Here is a 23,140-nt window from a genome sequence, read left to right as displayed (position 1 = left end):
TTATTGCGGCGGTTGGTTACTGTAATACGAATAGGCACCTGGCGGTGGTCCTTGTGGCGGAGCACCTGGTGGTGGCATTTGTTGTCCAGCTGGACGATATCCCTGATAACCTTGCGGTGATGGCGGCGGATACTGTCCCTGAGGTGGCATAGCACCATAGCCGCCCTGCGGCTGATGATAACCATGCTGGGCATATCCACCGGGTGGTGGTGGACCATAACCTTGTGGTGGCGGTGGTGCCCCATAGGGTGGCTGTGCACCGGGTGGTGGTTGATACTGATTCGGAGCCATTGGTGGTGGTGCCCCATTCGATGGAGGAGCTGTGGTATTAGGTGGTCCGCTACCGGGTGGATTTTGCTGCGGCGGTGGCTGAGCATATGGTGAATTGTTACCAGCCACACTGGACGGTGGTGAAGAGTATGTCGCCTGGGGTCCAGTCGTTGGTGGTCCACTGTTGGAAGCCGGAGGATAATTTTGTGGTGTCTGTTGTTGCTGTTGTGAAGCTGTTCCAGGTGGTCCCGGCGGCCCGGGTGGTGCTGACGACTGTTGCTGTTGTTGTTGCCCCGCCTGTTGGGATGTTGGTGTCGGGCCAGCCGTGCTAACTGCACTGGAACTACTCGTTGGCGGCTGAGTGGGTGGCGGCGTTGATTGCACACTTGTTGCTGGATTTTGCGGACCGTTTGCACCGCTTACAGGTGGCTGCTGCTGATTGGGTGGTGGTGTTTGGCCAGGACTGGGTGACGAACTATAACCACTACCAGGAGGTGGAGCATTTGGATTAGGCGGCCCACCTTGTGTTGCATTTGAAGGCTGATTGCCTTGTGTCTGTGGCGGAGGTGGGCCTTGACCTGGATAGCCTTGTGGACCGGGCCCAGCCTGCTGATATGGTTGATAGGGTGATTGAGCTTGGCTTGTTGGTGGCGGTCCATAGCCACCTGGTGGGGCATTAGTTGCTTGGCCATAACTGTTTGGTGGTGGTGCTCCATATCCACCGTAACCCATTGGAGGTGGTGGACCCCCTGAGCTTTGTGGCGGTCCATATTGATTTGGAGGTGGACCTTGATTACCACCCGGCGGGCCATACATTTGCCCGGGGGGAGGTTGTTGCCCTGAATTCATTTGTTGATTGGGTGGTGGAGGATAGGCTCCCGGTGGTCCTTGTTGACCTGTGTTCGCGCCATATGGATGTTGGCCGGGTGGACCATTATTTCCTGATGTTGGCGGCATACCGGCGTGTCCCTGATAACCAGTTTGTGCATTTGGCGGTGGCGGTCCATAGCCATGTGTCGGCGGTCCATATGGATATCCACCCTGTGGAGGATATTGTGGTTGTTGCTGTGGTGGATAACCGGGATAATGGGTATGCTGTTGTGGTGGATAGGCTCCCCGATATTGGCTTTGCTGTGGTGGAGGGCCTTGTGGCGGCTGTTGTGGAGCTTGTTGATTTGGAGGGCCCTGAGGTGGTTGTGATGCACCTTGACCAGGTGGTGGAGCGCCCGGTGTGGGAGTTCCCGAATTTGGACGTTGTTGGCCTGCAAAAAAAATTAAGTAATTTTAGTTCAAGTCCCTGACTTAAAAAAAAAAGTTTTTTAATAAAATCGAGTGTAAAACCCACCTTCCTGGAAAGGTATATCATGGATATTTCTGTACTTACTGCCTTGATTGTTAGCATTAGCTGCCTGTTGTTGTTGTGGACCTGATTGCTGCTGTTGTCCTTGGCCAGGCGGTTGAGATGGCGGTCCCTGGGGACCTGGTCCTCTATACGGTCCCTGTTGCTGGGATTGTGGTGGCGGACCGCCTTGCTGGCCACCAGGACCTTGGCCAGGTGGTGGACCATTGGGTGGTTGGGACTGGCTACCGTTCGGAGTCATTCCGGGATGTTGCTGCGGCACTTGACCTCCATATGAAGGCATACCCGACGGTGGCTGCTGACCACTGTTATCATGTTGTTGTTGCATCGTCACCATGCCACCGGGCGCACCAGGACCACCCATTTGTGACTGGCTACCAGGCGGCGGTGGTGGTCCTCCTTGCAGCACAGATTGTTGCTGTGGAGGTGGTGGTCCTCCCGATCCCATCATACCATGTGGCCCCTGTTGCTGGGCCTGAGGCTGCAAAATGTGTGGTGGTGGCAAGATCTGATTTATATTCATTGTTGGATCCGCCAATTGGGCAAGATAAACGAGATTCCTGTGTAGCGCAATGTGATACGATGTACACTCATACGATTTACCCATATTCTGGAAGCTTTGTATTGTCTGGATAATTTTACAATTTTCATCGAGTATTTTCTGTATATGTGTGGGACTTGGAGGTGGAACACCACCACCATGTTGTCCGGCCGATGGAACACCCATCATACCTTCTGGGCCTCCCGATGGACCACCCATCACGCCCATCGGTGGTCCCCGTTGCATTTGTCCACCGCCCGGTCCACTCATGCCCATGCCAGGTGGCATACCGGGTCCACCTCCGCCCGGCCCCATCATGCCAACACCCGGACCCGGACCAACAACAGATTGCTGTTGCGGTGGTTGCATTGAGTTCGGTGTCGTTGATTGTGGTGGCTGCATCATACTTCCCGGAGGTGGTTGACCAGCCGCCTGGGGCGGTGGTTGCGGCGAGAAGACCGCAGTCATTTTACTGGCTGCGGCCTTCTTCTTCCGCTTGGGAGTTTTTTCCTGTTTTTCCACAATTTTGGCTGCTTTCTATAAAATCCGAATTGAAATTCAAATAGGTGGTTTTCTTATTTTAAAAATGCACCAATATTTTTCACAATTTCGTTTTCCGAGAACACAAAATTCGTCGTCCTATAATTACTGCTTTTCTTTGCTATCGGCTTAGCGGCTTTTTTCGCAATCGTTTCACGTCCGGTTTTTTCTCTACCAATAATTTTTTTATTTTTTCTTCGTTTTGAACAATTGCAATATTATGAAACGTTTTTTTCTAATTTATTTCCAAATAAGCAAACTTATTTTCAAAAACACTTTTTATGGCTTGCAATAAAATCAATAAAACATTTTCAGAACACTATTAAATATTTGCAAGAATGAAAATGACGCCTTTCCACGAGTGCCTTGCAAAATAGGGATGCATAATTTCATGTTCAACTAATCGATTAGTTTTTGGTATAAAATCGATTAATTGCTATTGTGCAAAACAATTTTGACGGCGTTGGGTGAAATATTCAGCGGCGATGCAGATTTCATGCATTTCGATTAAATTATAATTTACACGTAGCAGTTATGACTGGCAAATAGAAAAAATAGCAAACACAAAGGTCATATGTGGTCATATGTGTTACTACGATAACGAAATTTCCCTTATGATATCGAAGAAAATAGTAAAATCGAGTAAATTCTTGCAGCTTTACGATATCATAAATAACCAATTGTTATTGTAGTAAGAAGTAGTTGATTCTTGCAGTTTGGGAACAAACCAAATTTTTCTGTTTACATATGACTAGATTTGGTAAATCTATATACAACGGCATTTAAAATTAATACTTTATTATAAAACACTAAACGTAACTTTAAAGTTTTAGTAGATATTAAACCGAATATGTACATGACATATAAACACAGAAAATTACAACTTAAGAGATATTTAAATAATAGTTTATTATAAAACACTTTCCGATCTCATTTATGTATACAGTATGATTTAAATTCCAGAAAATTGGAATAATCTTCATGTCAAAACTAGCCTTGTGTTACACGCATATTATTTCTGACAATGATCGTACGCCTTCATAAATTCTCCCCCCAATATACTTGAGAACAATGTTGCCACCCTGAAATAAACAATAAACTATCATACAACGCCGTCAAAGTACACAAACGCGGCTCCATTCTTCTAATGTCAACAGTTTCATCCAAAGCAAAGTTCGTGAGCGGTGGTATTTTTTTATTATATGTGGATAGAGTGATCAAAATCCAAATAAAGCAACTATTTATTTGTTTATCGGATGAGCCAAAATAAGAAAAAGTTTTGTGACACAAAAGAAAAACAATAGATTCATGAGAGTGAAACATATCTATTTGTTTAAATCCAAAGAGTGAAACAAAAAATAATAGGTACTTGCTGCATTTTCAATTGAAAACCAATCACCGTCAACGTCAAGAAAAATAAAAAGTGCCATACAAGATGAAAAAATAAAATCAAAGAAACAACACACGCACACACACACACTAGACCACAGAGATAAGCCATGCCATGAAATGAGAGATACAAGAGGAAGAGTAAAACAAAAATTAGAAATTTCATAATTCAAATAAATAAATGCAATTATTTTGGACATTAGCCAATATAATACAAGATAATAGAAATCTACAAACATGAAGCGCAAATGTTTTCAAATAATATTTTGTTGTTTTTGTCCTGTATTTTTATGTAATTGCTTTGCTATCACTAAAAAAACGAAGAAGAAAAATCTATAGTGTATTATAGTTTAGCCGCTTTTTTTTTTGCTTCTACCTGCTCGCTCGTCGCGTTGTATCATTTTTTGTTGGGTGAGAGAGAGTGAGTGAATGAGAGATAATGTGTGCTGTGTGAAAATTGCATGCTCCTTCATGTTCTCAGTGCCGAAAATGCGAAATATGGTACATGCTATATATTGGGTTAAGGGTTACCATGTAACCATTTTTTGTAATTATTGCTGTTGTGTTATTGTAATCTGCTGAAGTACAGTGTTATAAGGCTGTAAATGATAGTCGTAACTCTAGTTTAATTAAAAACGACCAGATTTTTCTGATTTTTTTCCAGAGATAGGTATTTTTACCATAATTATAGGGATATATTTTTTTCTTGGGGGACGTATTCGGTTACTTGTCCCGGAAGTTCGGGTACGTGTGCCCGGTTCCAGGGATCCGGTTAATATAAAATGGGTATCATTTTAAAGCTTATAAAATTAATCTGACATATTTTCTAAAGATAGGATATTTTTAAACCAAATTATGGGGATCTTTTTTGTGGGTCGTACCCGGTTATATGACCCGGAAGTACGGGTACCCGGTTCTACAGATCCGATTAATACAAAATGGGTATTATTTTAAAGCTTATGAAAATACCATTCCATTACCTCTAACCATTTGGAAAATGCAGTCAAAAACTGAGGTTTAAATCCCGATTTTTTTTTAACTCCCTAAAAGTCGATCTTGGGTCCATATTGTCTCTCACGAATCCTGACTTAAATGATAGACTATAGTGTGCCCTTTCCAAAAAGGTGCGAAATGGAAAGATCCGTAGAACCAGGTACCTTTGAACAAATTGATAAGGCGTCTACCAATGTGGGTCTGGCAGTAAATGGCGGACCAACTGTGGGATTTGAGAACTATAGTTTCGAGGTAGTCAAAGATTTTATATAAGCCATAAAGCCATAAAAAAACAGTTTAAAACCAAGGTCACCTCCCGCCAGACTAAAGTCACACTCTACAAGACGCTCAAACCCACCGCGCGGTTATATGGATCTGAAGCATGGGTACTTACGCAAGCAGATGAGGCAGCTTACAGATGGTTCACGCAGCAGGGGAAAGACCAAAAATAAGGTGGAAAGATGAAGTAGAAGTTAACATATTGATATATCAAATTGAAAAAAAAAACTGCGCACAAGAGCTTGGCTTATGGTACAAAGGTTCCGTCATAAGCCAGCTAAGGAATGAATTTCAATAAATAAAAAAATAAGTAAGAAAGAACCGGGTACAACCGGTTATCTTTATCCGAACTTCCGGGTCAAATAACCGTCAACAGATAGAACTCGGCGAACTCCATGAAAACTGTACATCAACATGAAGTTCCCAAAGCCAAAAACCGGTTACGGATGCAATGAAGTCCTAAACCAACATCTCCCCGTAATTCCTGTAGGCAGTTAGACTACTTCCGGCTACCCTCTTCCAATAATAAAAATAATGAGCTTTGAAATTTTGCACAGAAATCGGTTTTTCCGGAAATATGGATTCCCAAAGTTTCGTTGGGACCTTGTATTTTCTCATGATTTTTAAAATTAACTACGTTTATACTTTCTGAGCTATCTCCAAAATTCCGCGGAACCTTCTTCAATTCTGTATGGGAGTTTGTGTATAGCCTTCGGCAGGGAATTTAAGACTTTCTCCTATGGATAGATGGTAACTACGGCTACGCGACCGAACCTCAATTTAATTAGAATAGTTGTTGGGGGTAGACGGCCTTTGGTCAGGGATTTAAGACTTTCTCTTATGGACAAGTGGCAACTGCGGCTACGCGGTCGCATCTCCTTTTTATTTGAATAGTGTTTGTGTGATCAGGAGTTCAAATGTTTTAAATATCCTAAAATACCGAAAATGTATACCGTTGTAATCGGGAGCCCAAGGACTACATGTGGTAATAATTTCAAAACGATCCTAGAGGGTACCCTAAACTAGACTTGAGCCCCTAGGGTGAATGCCAGCAGTACTTTTTTGCTATATTTCTTATATATGGATTCTCCGAACTATGTACCCATTATATCTCCCTGCATTATCCCCCATAAAATCACATTTATGTAAACATGGCTTAGGTGTCATTTGTTAACCCACATTGTAGGTATTTAATAAAAATAGGCAACTCTATACAATTCTTGGAAAGCGGCTCCTCTATAGTTTGTGTGTGTGCGTCGTGTATTTTCAATAGAATTTTGATGTGTTGTTTTTCTTTCTTTTTTTGTTATTAATAAAAACGTTCTCACAATTCGGGAATGAAATCAGTGAAAAAAAAAAAAAAACACTTTTATTCATAAAATTCGTTATTAAAATCCCCAGTTAAAATAATAATCTAATCGTGTAAATATATATTAACCATGTTTTTTTCTTCTATTGACTTGCTACAGTCTGACAGCCAGCAGACAGACAGAGAGCAGCATGCACAGTTTAGGCGCGCGCTCCTCTGGTATAGAAACAATATTGGCTCGCTGGCTGGCTGGGTTTGCTCTGTTCTGCTCTTCTCTCTTTTCAATTGATTCTTTTATTTTGGTACATTTGTTTGTGTGTTGCTGTTTTATTCTTTCTTTTTATATTTTCTGTTTCTTGATTATCTCCGAAATAAATCATTAAACTTTCCTATATATATTATTTCACATTTTAGAGACAACAACAACAATAATAATAATTATTATAAACATCAACAAATTATTTCGGATGTTGTCGTGGTCATCTTCGTCGTCATTTATAAACAACAACAAACAACAGGCATTTGAAATCATCAACGGATTTCTTTGGACGATTTCTATTTGAAAAAGAACTGTTAAAACACAAAACAACAACAAAAATTATAAACAATTACAAATTTTGTGAGAGATTTGTTAACCCCCCCAACGCATACATACATACACAGGCAACTACTGTTTATGCTTTAATATCAAACAAAAGCAAACAAACAAAAACAAGATATTTATGTAGTGCATTGGTAAGTTGCTATCTTACCAATGTTTTCCCTCGTTCAAATGAAATTCCGTGCATTATTGGTACTATTATCAAAAGTATGGACGTGCATATGTTTTATGTTCAACCGTCAAGTCAGAGCAGTAAGTACTAGGTTTAAATAATTGCATTACTTACTCACAAATATACATATATTAACATCAATTGATTATTACAGAAACTATGTGTATGCTATGCAGAATGGTCCGTGTGACGAATTTTTAGGTTTTCGACTGTCAAAAAGGTGTAAACGTCGAAAACGTCATATACCTGTATAAAATGTAATAAATGTAGTAAACGTTATTTATTTGAATATCATTACCATATATAGGTATTTTGTAGAATATATATCATTTTTATATATATCTGACTATTCCTTACTGGAACTGATCAACAATTCCAAACTTTTTGGATATGAAAATTTTGAAATTTGATATGGATTTGAGTAAAGCATACGTAATTTGATAATTTATTAAAGGAAACAGCTATTTTGTCAAAAAGCTAATGGTTTTGAGTAGGTTTCAATAAGGATTTACGTCACTGTTTCTGACGGACCATCTCTGATGCTATGTTGTTGTTATGATAGTCAAGGACAAGGTCAAGATAATATGCAAACGTCCCACGGGTCTTTAGGAAAACCAATTGGACTATTTAGAGACCTTTATAAAAGCCAATTGGTCTAAATATGGAGATCAATGGCCAAAGGTCGTTAGAAGCAGGCCAATTGGTCTGTATATAGCCTTTGTACAGGCCAATTGGTCTGTATAGAGATCACAGGTTATTATACAGAGTGAGATAAAAAAAACTGTAACCAAGTCAAACGTCATAATTTTTACATTTTTTTTAATTTTATTGAATGAGAGCAAAAATTTCGGAAAATGTCATCAAATTTTAGAATAAGTTCAGATTTGTTCGAATTGGTCACCTTTGGCAAAAATTATGGCCTTCAAACGGTAAATGAAACCGTCACACGTTACCGAATGTTGGTCTGCGGTATTTTGGCCCATTCCTGGCGAAGCGCTTCCGTCCAACACAATAGCCCAACGTGTTGGTATCCGGAGATTTTGGTGGCAATTATGCAAAGGAAATGAAGTGAGGAACCTCATTTTGTAACCATTTTTGCGTGAAGCGTGCTGAGTCCTGTTGGAATGTCCAAGTGTTCACGATATTATTCGTCATTTATTCTGATGTCACGGTCGATTAATCCGAGCGGAGGGCGACCATCGCCTGTTATGGCGGCCCACACCATCACCATGACCGGCGATTGAGTTCTGGTGGCCAACCGAAGGTGCACATTTTCAGCTGACCTCTTTGGCAAGTAAACACGATCATTTTGTTTGTTTATAAACTGCTGGACAACGAATGTTTTCCCATCGGAGAAAACCAAATTTGGAAGTTCACCACTTTTGGCCAATCGAAGCAACTCTTTAGCTCTTTGAGTCAATTTTCATTATGTTGCGGTGTAAGTTCTTGAACTTTGTGGAATTTCAATGGCTTTACCCCGAGCTCATTTTTCAATATTTGCCGAATGGAATATTGCGATATGTTCAGCTCACGAGCAATTTTTCGGCCACTGCGACGCGGTTTTCGATCAAGTCGCTTCTTTACTCTTTGAATCATTTATGCTCATGTTGCTTTTCTTTTTCTTTCTTCCGTACACTTCCTTGACGTCGGCCAACGCTTTCAGTATCAAGGTAAATAGCAATGGTACGAGACACAAAATATTTATTCATATTTAAAAAAAATTGCGGATGTGTCCATTTTGAACACCTGTTTCTATATGAACATGTGTTCATAAGAGAGATGGACGTTTCCAAAACTCTTAACTTTTTTCTTTTTATACCGCGCTTTTTGTGCTAGGCTAAGAACTTTCCGAACTGCCCTCGTATTTTCCAACCGTGTATGTATGTATTTTTATATTCTGTCCATCCAAAAACAATCAATAACCGGCTACCTTTTGGTATAGCTCCCATATTAAATAACCTCCAAATTTTTTGAGTTCTCATAGAGTATTAAATCTTCCTACGAAAAATAAACAATAACGGACCACTTTTAGTTATAGCCCTCATATAACATAACCTCATACGTTTTGATATTTCGAAAATTATGTATGTATATATTTTCCAATCGAATTGCCTGCAATTTGATGTTGTTGGTTTTCATAGGGTAGAAAATATAAATTTAACAAAAAAAAAAAAAAATAAATAAATAAAACCATATAGGTCTACCTTTAGGTTAAGCCCCCCATATAACGCCCTTCACATCCTAATTTTTCTTTTTTTTTTTGTTCAATTTTCTATATAGAATTTTTATAATTTGCCCTTCCACTATCTTTAAAAAATTTTTATTTATTTATTAGTTTAGATTTTAACTTAGAATGATGAGGGTTAAAAAAAATTTTTTTTTTGTTTTCTTATCAAATATTTTCTATATGCAATTTGATATCAATCGCCAATTTCTTATCAAATAATAACCGGCTATTCAAAATTTTTCTTCAACTACTGCTGCCTTTAGAATCATGACAACACTACATACACACACATACATATATGTTTTTGTAATATGAAAATTGATCATCATATACAGTAAAACCTAAATTATTTAATTTATTCCATTTTTTACTGTATACGATATATGATATTGTTGTTTGTAAACAACCCCATTAAATGTTTTGAGAAAAAAGTATAAGAAACACTGATATGAACCACTTTAGTTTGTCCAGTATCAACCTGTCAAATATGAACTGTTTCCATTGTCACCGGTGTCACGGCATCGCCTTAGCATTGTCCAACGGAAGACATTGGTCTTGGATCTAGATGAGACCCTAATACATTCACATCACAATGCCATGCCCAAGAATACCGTGAAACCCGGTACACCACATGATTTTACCGTCAAGGTAACAATCGATCGGCATCCGGTGAGATTTTTTGTGCATAAAAGGCCGCATGTTGACTTCTTTTTAGATGTGGTAAGTAAATTTAGTGGTACCCTCCTTACCTCTTTTATTAAATATAATTTTTTTTCTTTCTTTTAATCCACCCATCAGGTCTCACAATGGTATGATCTGGTTGTGTTTACAGCCAGCATGGAAATTTATGGTGCAGCAGTTGCTGACAAATTAGACAATGGCCGTAATATATTACGACGCCGCTATTATCGTCAACATTGTACACCCGATTATGGTTCATATACCAAAGATTTATCAGCTATTTGTAATGATCTGAATAGGGTAAATATTTATGGTACATACAATTGTGGTTTGCGTATTTTTAAACTCTTTTTGTTTTCCTTTTCTGCTTTTTTTGCAGATATTTATAATTGACAATTCTCCAGCAGCATATCGTTGTTTTCCCCACAATGCTATACCCATTAAAAGTTGGTTTTCCGATCCCATGGATATTTCATTATTGTCATTACTTCCAATGTTGGATGCCCTAAGATTTACAAATGATGTCCGTTCAGTTTTGTCAAGAAATTTACACTTACATGGTTTATGGTAGCAGGTAAATTAGCAAATAATAATTTTGTTTTTTTTTTCTTTCGACCAAGGTATATGTTTACAAGATAATCGCATCAGCGTAATGGGAGCATGATATGTCCAAATCGAAAACAAAACAGAAAATACAAATCGATAGCTGACATCTCTTGGAACAAAAATAAGGAAAAGTTGATAACGACATAAAACCATATTGTTCTATATATCTAATTAAGCCGACCGAAGTTAGGACTGCCACAGGGATAGAGAGGAGGTCATTGACTTAACCATCTCAAAATTAGCAATTGGAGAGTATCTGATGAATGTTCGTTTTCGGATCATTTGAAGATTTTCTTCGAGGTCTCTTTTGACGGAGGTAAACAAAAGCCTTATAGAAATCCCAGGAGAACAAACTGGAAACTGAACTCCCAGCTGACTCTTAATACAAACAGCTTGGGAACAGCTTGGGAACTCAATGGGGACATGAACAATCTAACGGACGTCCTTTCCATAAGGAATCCTGTCCGCTAACATACCCTGGGAAAAAATCTCGGTCATTGTGATGGAACAGGGAACTTGGCGAGCTCAGGAAAGCGACCTGACGACTGTACAACTGGGCGCTTAAATCAAAACACGATGTTGACCTATAGAGCTAGTTTCAACAAATACAAGATTGAGATCAAGCGTGCAAAGAAAAAGTCTTGGATAAATTTCTGTGAGTCGATAGAAGGTGTCAACGACGCTTCTAGGTTTCGATGATTTGCTATCGAAGGATCCGAAATCCATCAGGAGTATCAAGAAACAGGATGGGCCGTGGACGAACTGAAACTCATTTCCCATGTTGCAAAGATCTGGATACCATCGACGGTGAACGTAATGACACTCAGCCTCCCCCGACTCTGAATTTGAATCTCATTGGCAAGGTGGTTACCAGAAATAAGATACGCTGGGCAATCAATACATTCAAACCTTATAAATCGCCAGGACCAGATGGAATCACACCGGCGATGCTTCAATTTGAAGATCTGTTTGACTCTCTTGAAGAAATTCCAGCTAAATGAAGAAATAATATAGCTTAATCAACAGAAGTTCCTCCATGAGCAATAATTGAAGATAAAGACGGGTAAACAGTTCATCCTGTCGCAGCTCCCTTTTCTACTATACTTCTAACTAATAATAGAGTTAAAGCAGCAGATAAAAATAAAAAACTTATATTATTTATTCGAGGAAATGGTATAACAGGAGCTCCTAACATTAAAGGAACTATTACAATGAATAATGAAATAAATTTATTCAATTGCCCATCCAAACCAATCTTCGACCGTAAACAGACTACATTCTTTAATACCAAAGCCTCCAAGGCATATAAATAGTATTATCGTGCTGCTAAAACGCCATCCTCAGCGAGTATTTGTTCACGATGTCATCTTTACGGAGTACGGAACTCCACCGCAGTCTCCTCAACGGCAGTCCAATACTTCAGTACTTAACACCGCACATAATTTCTGCAATGTAATTTCAATGGTGCTCTCGAAAAAATAGACGAGATAGAAGATTCATGAATCGGAATAATATCTTGGTGGCGGCGGTGTAGGAAACCACCAAATTCAATGAAAATTGTAGCCAATATCGTTGTGATGGTTCTGAAGAAGGATAGCACCAGAAGTCAAGGTGGGAGCCTAACCATAGGAATGCCAACTGGCAGGGATTAAAAGAGTTCACCAAACAGCGCTTTAGAGAACTTTCCATTCCCTTCCGCTAGTTCTTTTAACTGATGGTCGAATACCCAAGATGAGTCCAAATTTCGCAACTGAGGCAGTTGGTCTAGCAAATGAAACGTTGATCTAACCCAGCAGATTCCAGGGCCAGGAAACCCACACAGAATAAATGGTTGGAACATCTGAATATTCGCATCATCGGAACCGTTGTGAATATACTGTGGGAAACGTTTAATTCGTTGTCGAGCCTGGTATAAAGGATAATATGACCTCAGTCACATTTAACGACGAAATTGTGACTAATCCGCAAGTTATTTTAACCGACAGTTTGTTCACGTCCCCCTGACGGCATTGATATCGTTAGGCATGCTGAAGATTGATTGTACGGTTGAAAGCCTATTCCTTCCTTTATAGTGCGTTTACATAGTACCGGATTTAGTTAACCCAGTGGGTTTTAATTGTCAATTCCATTGCCTATTTGTCAAATAAATCCTCATAAAGTAGGTTAATCCTGCAAAAAGTTCCAATGTAAATGCCGTTTTATGATATCGAAGAAAATAGTAAAATCGAGTGGATTCTTGCAGTACTGAAACAGAACCATTATTGTGACATATGTTACCCATGATGCAATAAAAGGTGATGTATCAAAACTAAAACCTTTGTTTTTGTCTCGACCATCTGTCAAATTTTTCCTTAAAACATTTCACATGGTTGGCAAGGCTGCATATCGAATTCAAGTAGAAATTACCCACTTTGACAGTTAACCGAGACATCAGCTGCGCTAACTGGACTACCTATTTATTGTGCCATGATACCATAAACTTGATGCATTTATCTCCATAATCTACCTTGGATTTTGTTTTTTCAAAAACTTTTACTCAACTAATTTACGTATTTCGTTTTTTGTTTTCTTTTCTCCCCAAACAGATTAAGAAATTGAAAATTTGGTGCTGTGACACTTGAACGAATTTTTGTTTGTTTCATTATATATTACATAATTATTATTTTTTTAATTTGATTGATTAAAAAAATCATTTTGAAAACAAATGAAAGCAAAAACTATATTTGTTATTTGACTAAATTATTATTATTACTTTTTTTGACTTGTACTATATTGAAAATGGTACACATGATTATACATAAATATACTATATCTAAAGAATAAAAACACATCCCTCCTTCTTCCTTCTTATTCCCCAAAATACTTATCATGTTTACGTTATTTAAAATTTATTGATTTTATATTAACGTTTAGTATATAATGCACATATAGTTGTAAATCAAATTCTGTAATAAGTTTCTTAAAAACAAAACAAATACATATATATTAGTTACATATACTATATGGGGCATTACAAATTTATTATAATTAATTATATATATTTATACATATGTATGTATATGTTTAAGTATGTTTTGTAGCTTTTGGGGTCCCATTTTCTTATTTTTTTGCTTCTTTTCAAATTGCTTTGATTTCGCGTCAATTTTTTGTTTTGTAGTTTTTTTTTCTATTTTTTTTTTTTTTGCCTGTAAATTCTTTTGTTTGCTTTGCTCTTAGCGCTTTCAATGACAATCTTCTTTGTTGTATGAAATTCTTCCCTAAGATATCGCGAGTATAAAACAAAAATAAATAAAAAATATTATTAATTTATTTATATATGTATGTTCATTTGTAATATTTTGTATGTGTTTAATATAATTTTCAATTTTTTTCCTTATACAAAACAAAAAAATACAAAATAAATTTAAGCCATCTCTCGTATATAAGCTTTGACATAAGAAGTCATAAATAAAGAAATTAGTTTTAAGAAATCAACTGGTGTTTTTTATTCATGCTGGCTTTAAGTGTTATTCGCCGTGGAACAATCGGACTACTGTTGTACGCAAACCTGGTAAAAACCGTTTTTGTTTAGATGCCACGAAGCTGAACGCATTAACTGTCAAAGACGCCTATCCACTGCAGAATATGGACGGGATCCTGAGCAGAATAGATCAAACCCATTTTATAAGTAGCGTTAATTTAAAATATGTCTTCTGGCAAATTGAGCTGGAGGATGATACAAAACCTTATACTGCATTCACAGTACCTGGATGTCCCCTTTACCAATTTCGGGTAATGCCGTTTGGGTTATGTATCGCGACACAACGTCTTTGCAGATTAATGGATAACTTAATACCAGCTAAATTGAAATCAAATGTCTTTATATACCTTGATGATTTATTGATAATAGCCGATGGTTTTGACAATTACATCAGACATTTAAATGAGGTAGCTGAATGCTTACAAAAGACAAACCTAACAATCGGGTTAAAGAAATCCTTGTTTTGTTTCCAAGAACTGAAATATCTTTGATTTATTATCGGAAATGACACACTTAAAACCGATCCAGAAAAGGCCAGTGCAATCCAAAAAAATCCTGTACCAAAAACACCTCGAGAAGTGAGAAGTTTTTCCCGCGGTACAGACGATTTATCAAAGGATTTGCCTCAATATCAGCTGCGCTCACGGATACCTTAAATAAAGGTGTGAGTGAGAAGTTTTTCCCGCGGTACAGACGATTTATCAAAGGATTTGCCTCAATGTCAGCTGCGCTCACGGATACCTTAAATAAAGGTCAAAAATTTACAATAACTCCTGAAGCCTTGGAATCATTCAAACCCCTAAAGCGTTCTCTAACTTCAGCTCCTGTACTTCGACACCCAGATTTCAATAGACAATTTTTTATTCTATGCAATGCACGTGAATACGGTATCGGAGCTGTATTGTTTCAAAAGAACAACGATAGTGATGAAAATCCCATCGCATTTTATTCCCAAAAACTAAATGCAGCTCAAAGAAACTATTCAATAAAGGAGAAGGAACGCTTAGCCGCAGTGCTAGCAGTTAAAAGATTTCGACCTTACGTCGAGCTAATGAAATTTACAATTATTACTGACCACGCCAGTCGCAAGTGGCTAATGTCACTTCAACTGCAGGCGTATGATTTTACGATCGAACACACAAAAGTGTCAAGGTTGGGTGGGCGAGTGTGGGAACCCAGGGCTGACGGTGGTTGGGCTGAGAATCCCCCCGAAAGTGGTTGCTCTGACTGATTAGCTGGAACCCTACCGTTGCGCCGCAATAGGTGGTCTATAACAACGTTCAAATTTTTGACATTAGACATGAGAAAAATCTGCTGATATTAGCTTGCTGAGTTAACTTATTACTTTGTCTTCAGGTCACATACATCTGAATGCTGAATATTACTGAAGGAAATAGCAGGGAGATTTTTATTACTATTTGGAACCAGATAGACTCTTGACTGTAGATCATTACGGCTTTTCTAACCATATAGAACGCCTATTCTACCTCATATTATAGTTTAGTGATGTGTGTTGCCAAATGCGCTATTCCCGGGAGGGAGAAATTTCACTGTGAACGATTTATTCTGTTATTCGTAGATTCTTACAGTGTATTGAACGGTAATGAGTTATCCAGGCACAAATTTTCTCAAATTCTCATTAGATTTCCCTCTTTTATTCAGAATAACTAATAAGCCCAATTTCGAAGTTAAACGAGTATTTATTTCACATATATACAATGGAAGGGACTATTTAAACCCACTAGGTTAACAAAATTCAGTACAATGTAAACGTACTATTGGTTTAAAATAGGTCGAATTGGGGGGAAAATTCAGCTTGGAAAGAAAAACTGGAAAACCAAAACAAATTTCAAAACTGTAGATTTCAGTTTCTGTTTGCACTTTCTTCCCATATTTTGTTAGCATTTTTTTCCATCCGAGATTAAATATTTGGATTTACGTCGAAGCGTCACATGGATGCATGCAATAATCCTATTGTGTTAATAAGTCCTTTATTTCGCTATTATTCTTTGCACTCATTCGTAAATATTTTGGTAAAATGAACAATTTTGTTTTGTGTTTATTTTTTTATCGTCAAATCTCTTCTGTACCCCATATTCGCATTGTCGTATAAGGAAACAGTTCCATCAGTTCATTTACGTGAATTGATGAATCAATTGAACTAATCAATTGGAGTGAATTAATTCTTCAACTTTTACTGTTTTAATTTATATTCTAAAACACAAAAATATCGAGTGTATATTGAAAATGTGAAAGAAGAGAAAACAGAAAAGCTGAAACACACAAAAACTACACAAGATAATGGATACAACAAATCAACGAAATAAGAGGCCAACTGCAAGAGTTTCAAAGGGATCCGCAGCAGCAGCAGGCGATGCAATGGAATCGTCACCACCAACTAAGGCCGAAACCAGTGGCATTGAATGCACAGACGTTGCAGCCTTGGCTATTTCTCCTACCCCCGAGGGTAAACCCAATCCTCCGGCCATTATACCCATTTCGGAATGCCGTAGAAGTTCGCGTAAGAAAATCATGAAATTTGATGTAAGAGATTTGCTAAATAAAAATCGAAAACCTCATAAGATACAGATTGAGGCTAGAATTGATTCAAATGTGCCGTCGACATCGAAATCTGGTGCCGTGACACAGGTTCCAGGTGGTGAAGCAAACAATAGCAATGCTAGTTCTGGTTCGGCGGCAGCTGGTGGCGCGGCTGCGGATTTGCTATCCAAACAGAAAACATTTATGGAAAAATCTGCCATCTTTAGACGCTATTCCATATCACAAGAACAAACAAAACCACCACCGCCACCCATACCACCAATGCCACCGGCAATGCTAAGTAAAACCGTGGGCGATAAAGACAACATTGCCACCAGTGCAATATTGAAACCCAAACAGACGACCAGTTTAATTGTGGCCCAAATGGAAAGTAATGTTCGCAAATCGGTAGACGCGAAACGGAGATTGGTTAGTAGTAGCAAATCGAATGAATGTGAGACCAAAGCCGCCGGGGATACTTCAGTGACAACACAACTGCAAAAACGTCGAGGTCGACCACCCAAGCAACAACAACGCCAACAAGAAGATGGGGCGGAGGAGGAAGGGGCCGGCGAAGAAGAGAATACATCTCTAAAGTTAACTCCCGAAAAGGCCACAAATTGGAGGGAGTATAAAGCATGTTTGGCTCAACACATTGACTCGCCAGAAGAAGGGGGCAACGTGGTAGTAGCCAATTCAATTTCGAATGAAATGGACAATGAACAACATCAATTGGAGAAGAAATTGTCAAGTGATGAAACGCCATCAACATCCACGTCTGAAGATGTTAATACACCATTGAGCACAGCGCCGCCGCCATCTATTTCGTCTGAAAAAGAATATAAATTAAAAAAGACTGATGAAACATCAACACCTCCAGTTTCACCAAAGAGTGTTCCCGATGAAGGAGCATCTAAAAAATTCCAAAGATGCATAAGTCTAACTGATTCAGAAAAATCTGAAAGAGAAGATCTCTGCAGGAATGTTGCAGCTGCTGACGAGACTGGAATCACCTCGCCTCCACACAATGAAGATGATGAAGGAGAAAAACCTTCCACTACTGGCGGCAAGAGATCTCAACGTATACAACGTAGAAATAAACGAGGAGGAGCCATGGAAGCAAAAACAAAATTGGAAAATAGCAAATCATCTGTAGAATCTAAATTGGAATCTGTTGAATGTCGTCTACCTTCCAACGACGAAGAAGAGAGCAAACAGACATCGAATATAGGAACGGATTCGAAAAAGTCAGATGAAACAGAAGTTTCTAAAGAGAAGACTGAAAATGAAGTGGCCGCACCAGAGGTCTTAGAGCTCTCCAAGGCTGTTGTTGATGTTAGGCCTTCGGAAATTTTGCAAACGGCAACTGAGCCCCTTCCTCAGGAAGTTATATCCCCGGAATGTGATGAAGTTGGCATAGCGGATGCAACGTCGGACAAGGGGAAAGCACAGCCCATTACAACTATGGTAATTAAAGAAGCTGTAACTGAAGAAGCCATTGCTCCTGCCAAGCCGCAAAGCTCCACAAAATCGGCATCAAGAAATAAAACACGATCGCTGCCCACCACCACCACCAAAAGGAAGTCTTTGAGAAATCGTCAGCAGGACAAGGATGATAGTGATACAATGGACACTAACGACAATGATAATTCCAATAGTAGTGATACCAAGTCCATGGATAGGGATATAGACCACGAAATAAAATCACCGGATAAGGACAAACCAAAAGAATCTACATCGGAAGAGAGTTCTCTGACAGGTTACCCAATAGATAGCAATGCAAATGATTCAAAATCTGAAGATCCAATTGATGTACCCAACAAATTAGAAGAAAATGAAGAATGCAAAATTCTGCCCCTAGCTGAAAAATCAAGTCAAACAAAGCGAAAATCTTTACGTAAGCAGAACAAGGATTCTCCACCAGAACTGGAACAAGAATTGGACTCTGGCAACCATGCAAAGGCCGGAAGCTTCGCAATAGAAGCAGAAAAATCAAGTGAAATACAAAAGAAAAAACCACGTAAATCACGTTTTAGGAATTTACATGGACCCGAAGAAGGAGAAGAAGAAATTGCTGCTGCCAAGACAAATGAAGAAATAGCCAAGGAGGAAGTTTCTTCCAGTAGACCAGAATCAAAGGAGATAGGAAATATAAGCCAGTTTGCCACTGAGTTCAGTGAAGAATCGAAAGGTATTGCTTTGGCAAACGATTCTATATTGGAGCAAGAAATTGTCGAGTTATCTCCAAAGGAAGTTCATTTTACTAATAAGGAATCAGAAGTTTCGGAAGCCTCTAAAACACACTTGAAAGGGGCAGAAGAAAATCAAAATACATCAGAGAAAGAAATGGATCAGTTGCACAATGTGCCATCTGAAGACAAGTATCCAATAACATCTGCCAAAGATACAGGCCACGATGTCATCGAAAACACTGAAATTGCTGAAAATTTCTCAGTTCGAAATAAAGATCAAATGCAGGAGGCATTGCAGGATGACGTTTCAAAAGAAAATCCTAACAATAACCCTAAGGAAAAATCTAAAGAAGATTCGAATCTGCAGTTGCTAACAGAGAAAAAAGATCAGATTGAGGTAATATCATCTGAAGGTGAGAAGTCCATTGAAAGTCCTATGGAAAAGGAAGCCACTTTAGAAACTGAATCATTAGTAACGAATGAATTATCCACCCAAGAGACGAGATCAAGCCAGAAATCAACACAGCTATGTTATGAAGAAATGGAAATTGAAACAAAAATCGAAATAGCATCCGATAATGCGGATTTACAACAAAAATATGATATACAAAATGTTAGCATCGAGACAAATACCCTGCTGGATATATTACGTACGGTACAGTCTAATAAGGAGGCTGCACATACCCACATAGCACAAAATGCAGAGAACTTCAAATCATCAGATCAGAAGGTTCTTGATTCTGAAACATCCGAACAGAACAGCTATGAAGGATCACAACATTTGCAGAATTCTCCACAACACTTAGAAAATCCTTCCTTAGCTGGAGAAGTGGCGAGGTCCGACAAACATGATCCTTATGTAAGGGATAATAAATCATGCGAGCAGAAGACTCCAATCCAAGACTCTCAAGATGGTAAATCGATTGATGATAAATCCAATGAAACGAATCATGGAACTCCGAAAACCCATGGCAAACCTCCAAAAGTTCCTCCTCAGCATTCCAATTCAAATTCTCCCAATCGTTCGCGGACCTCGTCTCCCTTGTTGGGAAAAAAACAATGTACTTCCCCTGGCCGTTCGGATACTTCATCCCCATCAACTCTTCGAAAAGTTAATATTTCACCTTCATCACGTTCTGATACTTCATCGCCCTTGGCATTTAATAAGAAAATCACCAGACGTTATGAGAGGCGTAGCAGCAATCGGCGTGGTGATGAAGAAGCCAAGCATAAAACGCTTGAAGAAACATTTGCCGAAATTGCTGCCCTTAGTTCGAAGGCCGTATTGGTACAAATTAAAGGTACTGCTGAAGGAGAAGATAATGATATGGTGGAAAATAATAAAATTGAAAATGAAGAAGAACAAGTTGAAATAAGACTGGATGAATCTCAGGAGTGTAAGGATAGCTCTGTAATTCCTCCAGGTTGTGAGGAGGGCATGGAGGCCACCGTTTCCGTTTCTCGCAAGTCAAAATCATCTGGCAAAAATCAAATAAAGGATGGCCTAGGAAAGGAGGTTAGCGAGTCCGCAACTTCTGGCAGTTTGGAGGATAACAACAGTGACACCCTAGGAAACAGCATATGTAATGTAAAGGATAATAACCCCATTAAAGGTTCATCGTTGGCAGTGGCAGTGGAGGAAGAGGAGGATATTATTAAACCAAACAACCAAACACCAACCAGAAAATCAAAACAAACCAAATCACGTTCCTCAAAAGTGTCGTCCCCCATAACAACAGCAACAACGGTAGTGGAGAACAAAAAACGAAATTCGAAAAAAGATGAAAATAATGCTCCTAAAGGCGGTTCAATGAAACAAAATCTCAATTCGGAAGATGATACGAAATTACTTTCTTCGCCAACAACAACGACAGTGGAGAGCAAAAAATCGGCCAAGGAACGAAATTCGAAAACAGATGAAAATAATGCTACTAAATTACGTTCTTCGCCAACAGCAATGGAGGGTAAAAAAGTACGAAAATCAAAAACAGACCCTTCCGGGCAAAACCTTCCGGCAGCTGGAGACTTAGACAAACATGATACTAAGGATAGCCAAAAGCTACGATCTGCCAAAGTACCATCTCCAACAACAACAACAACAACAGAAGAAGCCGAAAAAGAAGACAACAATTCAAAAGATTCCTCGAAAAATAACCTCACTTCCTGTGATGATGAGAATACTTGCAAAACGGAGTCGGTGGATAACACCAGGTTACGATCTTCCAAAACGCCATCACCAAACACAACAACAACAACAGAAGTTAAAAAAGTTGGTAAAAAGGAAAAAGGAATTTCAAAAGCAGAGGAGGTTAACACCCAATCAAAAGAATCTGAAAAACATAACCTCACTAACACTGATGAAGATAATTCTATCGAAAAGGAGGTCCTTGAAAGCAGCGAATTTATAAAAACAACCGAAGAAAAGAAAGATGGTCAGGAAAGCCTCCCCAAACCTGAACACGAAATTCCCCATGCAAGGGAGGAAATTCCACAAACATCCCATAAACCATCACCTGGCGGCGGCGGCACTAGACATGGTGGTAAAAAGACCAATAAGAAAATCAATAAAAATCAAGATAATGCAGAAGTTGCAACTCCAACAACAACAACATTTAACGAAGATACTAAAGGAACTGTCACAAATACACCCAAACGTCGCGGCAGAAGGTCAAAATCTACAACAACACAACCGGAAATTAGTAACAAAAATAATGATACCACCGTTATGAAGCTACCAGCTGATGATGCCCATGATGACAAAAACAAATTGCAGGACAATGTGAGTAGTAGTGATGAACAGCCTAAAGAAGAGACCAACATAACGGACAATGAAAAATCGTCGTCGTCTCCGTCGCCGCCACTGCCACCGTTAGATGAAAAATTAGCCAAAAAGAAACGGCAAAAAAAATTGAAGGAAGCTTTTGAGGCAGCATTGAATGACAAACCATTGGAAGACTGCCCCGTGGATACCTTAACACCTTCCACCTCTCCCACATTTGGTTTTGCCAACCAACCAGCCACACAGAATGAACAGCAGAGCAGCACTACTGTTACCGTTACAAATCCCCCAACTGATGAAGATCCCCCCGATCCCTTGAAAGATATTGAAAAATTCATTGAAGATGGTGTTAATCTACTGAAGCGTGGATATAAACTAGATGAGGATGATAGTGTTGATAATGTTTTGTCAACAGTAGAACTAGAAAAGAAGGAAGAAATCAAAAATCAAACAACCGAAATTGAAACCAAGTCCATTGGCGATTGCGATCAACAACAACAAATAGCCATAAACACCTTTGAAACCCCAGCAGATACCCCCTTGACCACACCCAGTGCAACACCACCGCCCGGCAATCATCCGACAAATAAAAGTCCCGACAGCGGCATGGTATCCTCTAGCCAAATGGACGAGGATCAATCGTCGTCGGGTGGTGGTGTCCGAAGATCGCATCGTTTGAAGCTAACGAAAACGCCCAAGGCCTTGGTAGGCCGTGGTCTGGTACGCGACAAGGAACGTTTCTCCATTAAAGATGATGTGGAGACCAAAAGCCACTACACCTTGGACGATCACCTGCTGGATTTGGCCGAGGTGGAGGCGAAAAATGCCAAATTCCTCAAAGAGATGGAAGAACGTCTCAGCAATTTCCAGGTTATCAAGGAGAACGAATACAAATGTGAGCGGGTGATCAGTCGTGAGGCACGCAAAATGATTTGCGATTGTTTCCTAACACCCGAGGAGGAGGAACGCGGCGAATTGGCCTGTGGCGAAGATTGTCTGAATCGTTTGCTTATGATCGAGTGTGGCAATGAGTGCAACGTTAAGGATCGTTGCACCAACAAACGTTTCCAGAAATATTTGTGTTCACCCTGCCGGGTTTTCCGCACCGAGAAAAAGGGCTTCGGCATAATGGCCGACATT

General features: G+C 39.2%; 2 protein-coding genes across 4 annotated transcripts in view; one reads left to right on the top strand and one right to left on the bottom strand.

The window, feature by feature from the left end:
• LOC133322651 (basic proline-rich protein) lies at nt 1–2,727 on the bottom strand. The gene is made up of 2 exons (XM_061531614.1): nt 1,655–2,727; nt 1–1,532 (listed from the first exon to the last, which is right to left on the bottom strand). The coding sequence occupies exons 1-2, from the start codon at nt 2,637–2,639 to the stop codon at nt 1–3; spliced, it is 2,517 nt and encodes an 838-aa protein (XP_061387598.1). The 5' UTR covers nt 2,640–2,727.
• A 4,667-nt stretch (nt 2,728–7,394) lies between these two features.
• Nucleotides 7,395–23,140, top strand: part of LOC133322636 (CTD nuclear envelope phosphatase 1 homolog) — an 85,138-nt gene continuing 69,392 nt past the window's right edge. Inside the window, exons 1-5 of one of the 3 annotated variants that reach the window (XM_061531600.1) lie at nt 7,395–7,534; nt 10,144–10,401; nt 10,480–10,662; nt 10,742–10,936; nt 13,554–13,597. In XM_061531600.1, the coding sequence (XP_061387584.1) occupies nt 7,436–7,534; nt 10,144–10,401; nt 10,480–10,662; nt 10,742–10,933 (732 nt within the window). In that variant the 5' untranslated portion in view covers nt 7,395–7,435 and the 3' untranslated portion in view covers nt 10,934–10,936; nt 13,554–13,597. Of the gene's footprint in view, nt 7,535–10,143; nt 10,402–10,479; nt 10,663–10,741; nt 10,937–13,553; nt 13,598–23,140 lie in introns of those variants that run through there. The other 2 variants (XM_061531601.1, XM_061531599.1) reach the window with 2 other exon arrangements.

This window comes from Musca vetustissima, unplaced genomic scaffold, assembly GCF_032173495.1.
Source record: "Musca vetustissima isolate MV318-11 ecotype Yass unplaced genomic scaffold, APGP_CSIRO_Mvet_v1 utg13454, whole genome shotgun sequence".
Lineage (NCBI taxonomy): Eukaryota > Metazoa > Arthropoda > Insecta > Diptera > Muscidae > Musca > Musca vetustissima.
Note: the sequence above shows the minus strand (reverse complement) of the source record. Positions and strands in the feature narration are given on the sequence as shown.